At 34.2% G+C, this 12,380-nt stretch overlaps 1 protein-coding gene across 1 annotated transcript; it reads left to right on the top strand.

Annotated features, from left to right (window-relative positions):
- Positions 1-4,188: 4,188 nt before the first annotated feature.
- LOC110774829 (uncharacterized) lies at positions 4,189-12,046 on the top strand. The gene is made up of 2 exons (XM_021979417.2): positions 4,189-5,501; positions 11,697-12,046. Exons 1-2 carry the CDS (start codon positions 4,306-4,308, stop codon positions 11,806-11,808), a joined length of 1,308 nt encoding a protein of 435 aa, XP_021835109.1. The 5' UTR covers positions 4,189-4,305; the 3' UTR covers positions 11,809-12,046.
- The last annotated feature ends 334 nt before the right edge of the window (positions 12,047-12,380 follow it).

Raw genomic sequence — 12,380 nt, forward strand, 5'->3', positions numbered from 1 at the left:
TTCTATGTTTCTGGTAGAGAAGGTGCAGAGTCGAGGTTTAAAAAGATAAAGGAAATCAATGTGGAGCGCGCTGACAATAGTTGCTCTTTGATTTGCATCTTTTATAATATTTTTTTTAAAAAATTATCTCTATTATATTAGTAGAATATTGTCAAAATCTGAATTATAGAAAATAGTATTATATTTAAAAAAAAAAACATATTTCATAGACTTACATAAAAATTGAAATATTACTGATAGAGAGTACATACTAAGGAGTATCTATATGAATTGCAACAAGATTCCAGAAAATAAATTTCAACAACCTTTGACATAAAATATTATTTGTTCAAAAAATAATTTTCTTATACAATATTATGGAAAACGTGTATATTATCTTATATAAAAAATTGAACAATATGTGTACTATGACGTATATTATTGTGTAGCCTACAATATTGCAACAATCATTTCTATATAATATTATACAATGCAAAACGTAGTATATTGTACGAATATAATATATGGATTTTAATTTAACAAAAGACACTATTTATATAATTACATAAAATTGAATATTACTGATATGGAGTACATACTAACGAGTATTTATATAAACTGCAACAAATTTCCATAAAATAAATTTTAACAACTTTTGACATAAAATATTGTTCGTTCCAAAAAAGCAATTCCCTTATACAATATTATGGGCAACATGTATGTTATCTTATATCAAAAAAAATGAACAATATGTATACTATGACGTATATAAATACTGAAATGTTATAGCCACTATTATTGTATGGATAGCGAAATATGGTTTATATGTTTTATTATTACACAACATAGAAATAGCTAGATTATATGAACAATATAGTTCAATATGGAAAGACTCAATTCAATATATACTACTCCGTATCTATTAACTAAACAAAACCCCAGTTTAAAAAGAAATAAATATGTTAATGAAAATTTTAATTGAAAGTTAAACATAGGTAAGGATAGCACATTATGTGGTTCGGATTTTTAGCTATGTTAATATTGGTATTTCTCTTCTTTACCTCCTCCAAAATTGTGCATCGCGAGACTATGTTGCAAGTTAAAAAAAAAAAATTATAGGAAATTATCAATTGGATTTACAAATTTTTGTTGTATAATATCAATTGGCATATAAAAAATGGACATAGAACATGTCAAGATATGACTTATTCATATCTTAGAGAATATTTAAATACTCTGTTATGAAAAATGATTTAATTAATTCAAAATAGCGTAAGGGGAAAAAGTTGTATTGCTTTGTTGTTGGACATTCAAAAAATAAGTAAATAGGAGTGTTAATGAGAATTTCAAAATCCATATCATGTTTGCAATTTCATTAATCTATTAACATATACATGCATGTCCATTATTACTCAGTAAAATAGATTGATTTTAATTAGTATATAATTAAGGATGCATCGATGTGGAGCTGACAAGTGTCACTCTCTAATTGTATTGTTTTGTTGTTGAACTTTCAAAAAACAAGAAAATAGGAGTGCTAAACAGAATTTCATAGTCCCATATTTATATTTGTAGTTTATTAATCTAAAATGTAAACATCTCTACTATTATCCACTAAGTAGATTAATTTCAAATTAGGGATTAAATTGATATTAAAATTTTATAAACCGTGACCCTCAACATGATTATGGGAATGAAAAATATATCTGATGCGGGTGATGGGGTTATCCACCACGGGTAGGACTTGGCCGCCTCACGTATCCTTTATCTAATTGATTATGAGTATATCAATATTTTTTTTAATACTAACCTGCATGTTATAATCTTGTATATTTACTCAATCACCCTAATCAGATAACTAAGTTGTCAAACACTTTGGAACATGGTTTTTTAACGACTTATTTGTAGTGTAATTGTATCTATAAACTCTCTTTCACAACCGACGTGGGATATATTAATGGAGTTCAAAACACTGCAGCCCATATAACCTAACATTGGCACAAGTCCAAAACCAAACCAAAATATTGTAATCAAGTGTGAATTTCGGGGTGGGTGATGAAGCGGGGATGAGTTTTATTTTGTAGCCCGCAAGGGTGGGATCGGGATTGTGTTTGAGATAAGAATGAATATCATACTTATCGTGGGTGGTGAGGATATGAACAAGATAAGCAAGTACGGTTATAGAGGACCAATCCTCCGCACTCGCCTCGCGTCAAGTCATTTGTAGCTAAATAAAATAGTTTGTGTGGGTGGGTATTAAGTGATACATGGTGTGTCGAGTATTAGGTGGATATAATTATCGAAGTAATTACTGATGCAAATCACTTTACTTTTTGACATAGATGATGAACATAGTGAAAATAATTTTATATACGTACCCTTGGTCGTTTTATTTTTTTTAAAAATAGAATAAGAGACTGAACAAGGTCATAACATATCTATCATTTTTTAATTTTAATTAGAAGAATATCTATAAGGACTATTGATGATCATTATCAATAACTGTAATTCAGTTTTCATTCAAAATTAATCAAACCGTATATCGCACGGATATTATACGAAGTACTAGTTATAGATCTAAACTAGTTTTTGGGCCCGGGCGATGCCCCAGGTTAGTACATTAATGACATTTATATTTAAATATATATTTTTCTTTTGCAATGGTAACATCAAACATCTAATAGTTTAGTGGTGAAAGCTTTGATGTTTAAACTCAACGTCAAGGGTTCAAACCCTATGCAAAACATGTTTGAAATTTTTATGTATATGAAGATTACATGATGCGAACGACGACTAATAAGCTGAGTGCCACGTGTCATGTAAACTTTCATATAAACGCCTTTTAATCTAATATATATATATAAAGGAGGCATATTTGCTGAAATATTAGAGCGCCACCTAGGATTATTATTGGTTTCGGCCAATGAAAAATAAGATTACTAATTTATTTTTGAATTAAAAAAATCGAGTGACATGTAGATAATTAATTAGATGACACGTAGATATTTTAATTAATTAATTATTAATATATACAACTCCATACAAAATCAAACACTCTAATAATTAAAAAATAAATCTAAAATAAAATTCATCCAAAATAAAGCACTAATCTAAAAAATAAAACCCATCCAAAATTAAACACTAATCTAAAACAAATTCAATCCAAAATCAAACACTAATCCAATATTAGAGCACCACGTAGAAAATCTAATGGTTTCGGCCAATGAAAAATAAGATTTCAAAATTATTTTTGAATAAAAAAAGTCGAGTGCCACGTAGATAAATAATTCGGTGCCAGGTATATATTTTTATAATTATTTACTAATATTACACATATACAACTTCATCTGAAGTCAAACACTCTAATAATTAAAAAATAAATCCAAAATGAAATTTAATCCAAAATAAAAAACTAATCTACTATAATATATAAAATATAGCAGTTAGTATATATAGGAGTTTTATTTTAACTTAAAAATTTAATAAAATCCGTATATATATATATATATATATATATATATATATATATATATATATATATATATATATATATATATATATATATTAGAGCGCCACATAGGATTACTAATGGATTATTTTCTGAAATATTAGAGCGCCACATAGGATTACTAATGGTTTCGGCCAATGAAAAATAAGATTTCTATTTTATTTTTGAATTAAAAAAATCGAGTGCCACATAGATATTTAAATTAATTAATTAATTACTAATATATACAATTTCATCCAAAATCAAACGCTCTAATAATTAAAAAATAAATCTAAAATAAAATTCATCCCAAAACAAACACTAATCAAAAATAAATTTCAATCCAAAATCAAACATTAATCCAATATTAGGGCGCAACGTAGCAAATCTAATGGTTTCGGCCAATGAAAAATAAGACTTCAAAATTATTTTTGAATTAAAAAGTCGAATGCCACGTAGATATTTTTATTAGTTAATTATTAATATTTCTTATATACAATTTCATCCAAAATCAAACACTATAATAATTAAAAAATAAATCTAAAATGAAATTCAATCCAAAAAAAAAAAAACCCAATCTAATCTAATCTAATATATAAATATAACAGTTGATATATATAGGAGTTTTATTTTAACGTAACAAATTAATAGAAACCGTGCATCGCACGGGCTAAAATCTAGTATATAGTATAGATAACCATTTATGCTCAATCTTATTCCATGTTACTAACCACATAGCCCATTTTCTAATCCTAGTTTTGCCGCCTTTCCTATTTTCCCGTCTCTTTCACCATCAAAACTAAAACCCTATCTTTTTCGCAGATCGCCAACCACCAGCCATGTCGGTTACAGCCGGTGTCAGCGACACCATTATCGCCATTAGAGAGAAGCTCCGAGGTAAAATCGGCCAAACCAAAGTCAAGCGATACTGGCCTGGAAAAGCTCCAGAATGGGCCGACGAAGCCGAGGAAGAGGCCGATCTTCGCACCTCGTCTCGCCGTCAAACCCTAGAACGTGCTTTTCCGGCGAATGAGGATTCTTCATTTACACGTGGCGATGATCCCCGTCTACGGAGGCTGGCGGAGAATCGAGCTGAGAATAGGGAGGAGGTGCGCGCTGATCATCGTAGAATTCGGCAAGCCGAGATTGTGTCTACGGAGGAAGAGGAGAGTCGCGCGGAAGAAGCGGCTGCTGAAGAGGAGGATGATGATGCGGTGGAGGAGAGGAGGAGAAAGATAAGAGAGAGAAATTTGCAGAGGAGGCAAGAAGAGGAGAAGCAACTGGCTCCGATTGAGGAGGAGGATGAAGAGGCGGAGGACGAAGAAGAGGAAGAATCGGAGTACGAGACGGATTCCGAGGAGGAAGAGATGAATCAGTTGAAGTTGGTGAAACCAGTTTTCGTGCCAAAACAGGAGAGAGAGACAATTGCGGAGAGGGAGAGAGTGGAGGCGGAGGAGATAGCGTTGGAGGAGGCGGTAAAGAGGAGGTTGGAGGAGCGAAAGGCAGAGACGAAACAGATAGTGGTGGAGAAGATTAGAGAGTATGAGGTGATTCAGAAGAATCTAGAAGCCGAAGCTGATATTGCTGATATTGACACTGATGATGAGGCGAATGAAGCGGAGGAGTACGAGAGCTGGAAAGCAAGGGAGATAGCAAGGATTAAGAGAGACAGGGAGGATAGAGAGGCAATGGTGAAGGAAAAAGAGGAGATTGAGAGGGTTAGGAATATGACTGAGGATGAAAGGAGAGAGTGGGAGAGGAAGAACCCAAAGAATGGGCCACCTGCTAAGCAAAAATGGAGGTTTATGCAGAAATATTATCATAAGGGTGCTTTCTTTCAGGAGGATGCTGATGATAGGGCTGGCACTGCTGGGGGTGATGAAATATTCCACCGCGATTTTTCGGCACCCACTGGGGATGATAAGCTTGATAAGACCATTTTGCCTAAGGTTATGCAGGTTAAGCACTTTGGAAGGAGTGGCAGGACCAAATGGACTCACCTTGTTAACGAGGATACAACTGATTGGAACAATCCGTATGTTGTCTTTTCTCTTCCCCTCCCTCAATTTGGGGTTATCACTCGTTTGTTGGATTGATTGCTATTGCCTGATTCTTATTTATTTTACTTGCGTTGGTGATATAATTCTTGTTTATATTACTTGTGTGACTGATATTGTTTTTGAACTTTTGATTTGTCTTAGGGAGATAATTGGTTCAATCAGTTTATTGTTTTCTTTGGTGTTGGGATAGGGGTTTACAAGGTCTGATTATTGGAATGTCTGGAGAAGCATGTTCTCGGATAAAACAAATGTTCTTTGGATAGTTCATAGGAGGTTGAGGCTATGTTCTAGAGGTTTGAGGGTAAAGACCCTTGTTTGGGAATTTCAGTTTGAGTTAAGAAAGTGGCAAATGTGTTGAATCCTTACTCGAGAGTAAGCTTACTCAAAGACTGTGGCAACTGACATGTGAAGGCAAGAACATATACATTCTGAGAGAATCTTGTTCTGCTGTTGAGTGGGTTGTATTTGATGATTTGCGTTCTCTAGATTGAGTCACCTATATGGCTGACTGACCAATATATCACTTTGGATCCTTTTCATCCTTGCTGGACGTTTTTGGCATTTTAGACCAGCCTTGAGATATTTGTTGGAGTCATGTGCCTAGGGCTATAAGTTGAAGTATTATGTCCTTGCATGGTTTTGTATATTAGGCAAGTCTAGGCTTATAGCACAATGTAAATTGAGAACTCAGAAAAGCACAATGTAAATTGAGAACTCAGAAGCCTAGATAAGTCTAGGCTTATAGCACAATGTAAATTGAGAACTCAGAAGCCTAGATCAGGGCTCATCTTTTAAGTGTCAGGTACTTTTGGCTCCATCATGTTATTTGTGGTTGTGAATATGGAACTTTATTGTGAAATTTCTAGGTGCAGTTTTTAAGATTACTCACAACTGTATCTATGGTATCGAAGGCAGTGATTAAGGGAGGGATACACTTATAGCGGCCCCAGTATGGTAGTTTTTATTCCTGCATGATATTTATTTGTTCTGACTGGTGGCCTGGTGCGGGTTAAGTGGTTTAAATAACCGATATTGCTCCCATGTTTCAGAATTAGTCTTTTCAGACTTCTAATGCAGCCGTTAACCTGCTGAGGTGCTGGCACTTCTTTGACATACACCTTATGTGCTTATGTTGCCCTGGAGTGGATCACAAGTTACTTATTTGTGTACAATCCAGGGCTTAAATGTGTATGAGCATTGTGCCAAAAGTTGTCAGGTGGTTTGATACAGCCTTAACAGGTTTAACCGATTCAGATAGGCAGATTGTACTTTTAGAGCTTGCGTGAAGTGTACTAATGAGTTTGACATAGAGTTTGTCTAAGGATATTTGGAGACAACGATCCTTAATGAAGCCTTTACGAAAATTCTACATTTGAATGGTCATTCTTTTTGGAGTTTGTTTTATGTGTGTGTCAAACGTGTTTTGTCCTTATGCGAGAGTTAGCTTACTCAAAGATTGATAACTGACGTGTGAAGGCAAGAACATCTTTTTTCAGAAGGTCACAGAGAATCTTGTTCTTCTGGTAATTTAGTCCACTAGATTAAGCACGTATATGACCTACTACCCTGACTTATCACTTTGGTCCCTTCATCCTTGCTGGAACTTTCTGGCACTTCAGCTAATTTTTGGATTACAACAGCCGTGGGGTTTCTGGAGTAGCTTGCTTAGGGCTATTAGTTGAACTAGTATAGAGTTGAAGGGTTTTGTATGCAAGGAAAATCAAGGATTGTAATACATTGAATCATTGATTCGTGAGAACTCAAAAATCCAGATCAGGGCACATATTATAGTGTTGTGTATTCCTGGCACTGTCATGTATTTCGCTTACCTCAATTATGGGATTTTTGGTGTGATATTTGTCAGGTCTAGTTTCAAGATTTTCTACACCGTATTTCTGGAGAGTGAAGGCCTGTGAATCTTAAGAAACTTATTTGTAGACAATTTGGTGTTCAAATGTGCGTGGGCCTTGTGCCAAAGTTGTCAGCTGGTTTGATACAACCGTAATAGGTCAAACCAGTTAAGGCAGTAAGATTGTACTTTTAGAGTTTGTGTAAAGTGTGTTAAGGAGTTCAACACTGATTTTGTCTGAAGGCTTTAAAATCCTTCTTTTTGGAGATTTTTGGCTTCATGGTAACTACAAAAAGGAAATTAAAACCGAGGAATTTCTAGAACTATATTGATGGAATCCGCTCCGTTTTGTCTTTTTAATTATCAAGATTTTCATAGATCTCTCATGTAGCTAGAAGTAATTTTAAGCTAAAGTGGATCTAAAGCTTCCTGCGAATACTTCGAAATTTCTCTTCCCAGACATATAGTTTACAAAAGATCAGCCCCTGGTTATACTTTATATATGCGGGTCTGAATTAGACCTGATAACCGGTGCAATTTTTTTTGTCCAGGTACTTGGTGATAAGATCCTACCTTCTTTATCTTCTTCTCAGAACAACCTCATATAATTATCTCTGTTTTTGTTTTGCTGTAGTTTTGTAGTTCTTATTCCAGACAGGCTGTGTTTTTTTACCTGAGTTCACAACATTTCTAGAGAACTTTTGTCAACTTATTAGAACTTATATGAAATCATTACTACATCTTATTGGAACTTTTGTTAACTCATTAGCACTTATCTGGAGTTTTGGACTCATTATAAGTTTAAATTAAACCCGGGTAGCGCTTGTCGGAACACATTTGAGATAACGTTTTTTAAGGTGGAAAGAATATAGCCATAGAGGAGAGAGGGAGCCATGATTTTGAACCAAGCCTTTTAGTTGTGATTTTGATAGAAGTGTGTCATAGTAAATTGAGCAGAACACTTTACACGATACCCCTCTAGGTTTGCCCCATATGGTACCTAAGAGAATTACATTTAAATGATACTCTTAAGGTCTGTGGGGGGGTTATCTCAGTACTTACACATCAAACCACTATTATTTATTAAAAACTAGACTGAATTTTAGCGGACTTGGAATTGTGTCTAGTTTATACAAGGGCTATTTGAATTTCTGAGAATTTTAGATAAATTAATGCTATGGTATGGGACGCAAGTGGAAACAAAAACATTATGGTAGTGTTTGGAAACTTGAATTTCATTTCAATTCCTTCATTTCAAATGTGGGAATTGAAATGTTAAAGTTCAATTCCAAATTCATTGTTTGACAAATACTAGAATTTCAAATCCAATATTTCAATTCCACTTTTATATTTGGGAAAAAAGGAACTTCAACCTCTAGAATTTAACAGGATACAAATTCTTGGCATATAAACTAGTATTTTAGTAATACTGTCATGAAAGTGTGATAATTCAACAACAATTAAATATTTTATTTGGTTGAATGATTTGATTAATTAATAAAGAACATAAAATCAAAATTAAATTATTAATTAACAACATTAGAATTTGGGGAAACACTACACCCTAACTTTTTGAAACTTATTGCCTTCAATCTCGTCATGGAGTCGACATACGACAGAGGCAAGCAAGCTGCGAACCGGCGGCGACAAACAAGATCCGAGTCGGCGGTACATAAACCGGCGAAATCCTCGAGGCCGATGACGTCATCATGATCGGAATACATCTCTTTCATCATCTGATCTACTTATTCCGGTGACGTTTCCGATCTGATTTCCTTCACTACGTCGAAGAGTTCATCAATGGAGATGTTTCCGCACACATCAAACTCTAAAATCTCAAAATTTGGGGGAAATCAGAATTTTTAAGCGCGAGGTGTACAATCAAACCTCCCAAAACCTTATCTTAGTACCAGAAAATTCAGATTTTGGGGCAAAAATCGAAACCTAAAAAATTTAATTTTGGGAAAAACCATACCCTAAAAAAATCCATTCAAGGAAGATAGGGTGAGAGAAGTACAACTCGGTTTGATTCGTGGAAGAGAGAGTGAGAGAAGAAGCTGGAACGAGTTTTAATGGCGATGTAGGAGAAGTTGGAGCGTGAGAGAGGAGAAGAGCGTGAGAGAGTAATGTGGGATTTGAAATGACTTCATTTGAGAAAGGATTTGAAATTCCATGGGTTGGATATATTTTCTAAGAGGCTTGGATTTGGGGCAAATCCAATTATTCCAAATACCTTACATTCCCAAACAGCTGATTTGGCCCAATTCCATCATTTGAAATGAAATTCCTCTATCCAAACAGGCCATAATAGAATAGGATTTGAAATTTGTGTTGTGGTTTACCATTTTAGATACTTTGTATGATTTCAACTACGGAGATGTGAGATTTTTTTTTACTGTACGTGCCGTTTCTGTTGCTATTAGTGATCGTCTTTTAAAGTAGCTCACGTAGAATTCTAGTATAGGGTATGTAAAATGAAACTATGTACAATTGAAATGAAATTTCATTTTTTTTTCCTTTAAATTACGAGTACAAATTTTGAAAAATAAAACAAACATAAATAATTACCTCGATATAGTAACCTTGAAAACTAGGTTTCAAAATTTCTAGTTTGATGAACACATTTAAAAGGTGGTCAAACAATTAGAATTAAAGAAATCAGAAAACATATTAACTTTTAAGTCAAAAGGAAAAACAAAGCATAAAATGCAAGATAATAGTGAAAGAAACCAATGAAGTTATGCTATGTTCGGAAACCAGATCCATTATTTGTGCAGAGAAGCATTTGAAATCATGGAATTGGCTCAAAACCTAAGGTAATTGTAAAAAGTACAAATGTTTTAACCTGACATTTGAAATTACTCAAAGAGCTAGCTGTTCAACCTTCTTTTTAAACAGTGAACTTTTACCCGGAGCCTTTGCCTCTCACAATTCTAGCTCTTCCTCTCTCCTTCACCCTTGTCTACTCCTCCACCACTGCCGCCACCAAACTAGGGAACCAATGTTCCGCCATCCTTCTTAAATCAGCAACCATTGTTCGTCTACTCACGGGAAGCAACGGCAGACACCAAGTTGGTTTTCCTCCACTAATTGGAGTTGAAGGAGAGAGAAATGTAGAATTCAAGAGATAGAAGGCCAGAGGTATATCAAAAGTAAGTCATTATTTCATGAGTGTTTGCAGAAGAGAGAATGAGAATTCAGATGTAAGGGCTTTGTTACTGACTTTTTTTCTTGGAGGATTCTAGATTCAGGGTACAATTTCCTGAAATTTGATTGAAAGCTGATGTTTTGAGTTCATAGTATTTATTTATTTGTCAGATTCAAAACTATCTTGAAATGTGTTTGATTTGATTACTTTTTTGTGAAATAATAAATTGAAATTCCAAAATATTTTCAAACAACATGGTAAATTTGAAATTCATTCCTAAAATTTCCCGAATACCATATTTGGAATTGAATGTTAGAATTTCAATTTCAAGAACTGAAATGAAGAATTTGAAATCAAATATTGATTCTCAATCATTACTCCGTACCTTAGATGACTTGGTTATGGAAAGAGAGCAAATTACTAAAATGATATTTTAAAGAAATAAAATTACATCATATGTTATCTCGGGTAAAAAATAGGTAAGGTAACAATGTACAGTATCAATACTATGTGTTGTGATAAAAAGGAAAAATAAAGAAAGGAATGCATTGACACCAGTGATATTCGAACTCAGAACCCATTAGAACCAGTTGTAGCACTATGCAGGATACTACTACCAGCAAGCTATACGCCTTTCTCGCATTTTAGCAACTTCAATTTGTTTATCCAAATCTCGGGGAAGCATGTGCATACCCCGCTAAATCTGCTGCGCAAAAACATTAACTTCTATGCTTCATGGTACTATGTCAAGTTTTTGTTGTTGGAAGATCCTTTATTGTTTATAGGCACAAACGACCCCCCCTCCTCTCCCCTCCCCAATTTAGAACTTGGTTTCATGCCCCTGCAATTTTGCATGCAGTGTGTATTATTTTAATACTTCATACACTTCGCTCATCAGCTGGGGAAACAAAGACAGTTTCTGCATTTTGAATTTCTATTATTTCTTGCCATGGGTCAGATATTATTATGATGTGGTTAATGTGGTGTTAATTAATTATTCTTGTTTTTCCTAATGTTGGTTTTGCCTTGTTTGATATTTCGTGAAATAGTTTCTCTTTTGCTTTCCCTTGCGTGTATTTGTATAGTTACTTAAAAAGAAAAAGGAATAGTACTGTACTCTGTGATAACATATATGTTGGCATTCTGCTAATATCAACTTTGCACGCTATGCAGGTGGACGTTCAATGATCCTCTACGAGCAAAATACAACCTAAAAATGGCTGGCATGAACAGACCAATTGCAAAACCTAAAGGAAGCCGGAAACTAAAGGATTGGGAGCAGTGACTCTACTCTATACTTTTACCTACAAATTTGATTAGGGGGTGTCTCTTGTAACCTTGCTTCTGTAGTAGATATTCTGAACAAGTAACGTAAATATTTGTAGCAGGCGGGTAAGTGATTCAGTTGCTGATTCAGTTGCTAATATAGAGTAATTCAGTTGCTGATTCTCCTCTCATATCTGATTTCTATTTGATTTGCTTCCCAGCACAAATATAAATGCTGTTTTATATTCCATTTCTAATATTTTCTATCTTTGGCAACATTTCATGTAGCTTTTATTTATTTGAAGGCAACATATCTTGTAGGTAGATATTACCACATCAAGTGAGCTAAAACCAGCTTGTATAATTCTCACAATTAAACCTTAGAAAAGGGATGAGTTTTGGTTTCAAGTCGAGGATTTCACCAAGAAGTCGCCCTTTTGGAGTTCGCTCGAGGAAAGTGTGGTGTTCTTTGGTTTAGATGGACCCGGATTGTTTATTTGACATAGCTGAAAAACCGAGTTAAGCTAAACAATGGAGACTCATCTTCTAGAATTTTTTCCGTTTAGGACCTACAATTGCCAGTGGGTGTGC

This window comes from Spinacia oleracea, chromosome 1, assembly GCF_020520425.1.
Source record: "Spinacia oleracea cultivar Varoflay chromosome 1, BTI_SOV_V1, whole genome shotgun sequence".
NCBI lineage: Eukaryota > Viridiplantae > Streptophyta > Magnoliopsida > Caryophyllales > Amaranthaceae > Spinacia > Spinacia oleracea.

Bases quoted from the DNA above. Each gene is read 5' to 3' on its own strand.
- LOC110774829 (XM_021979417.2), top strand. From the start codon at position 4,306: ATGTCGGTTACAGCCGGTGTCAGCGACACCATTATCGCCATTAGAGAG. The intron at 5,502-11,696 runs GTATGTTGTCTT...CACGCTATGCAG, and splicing joins ACAACTGATTGGAACAATCC to GTGGACGTTCAATGATCCTC.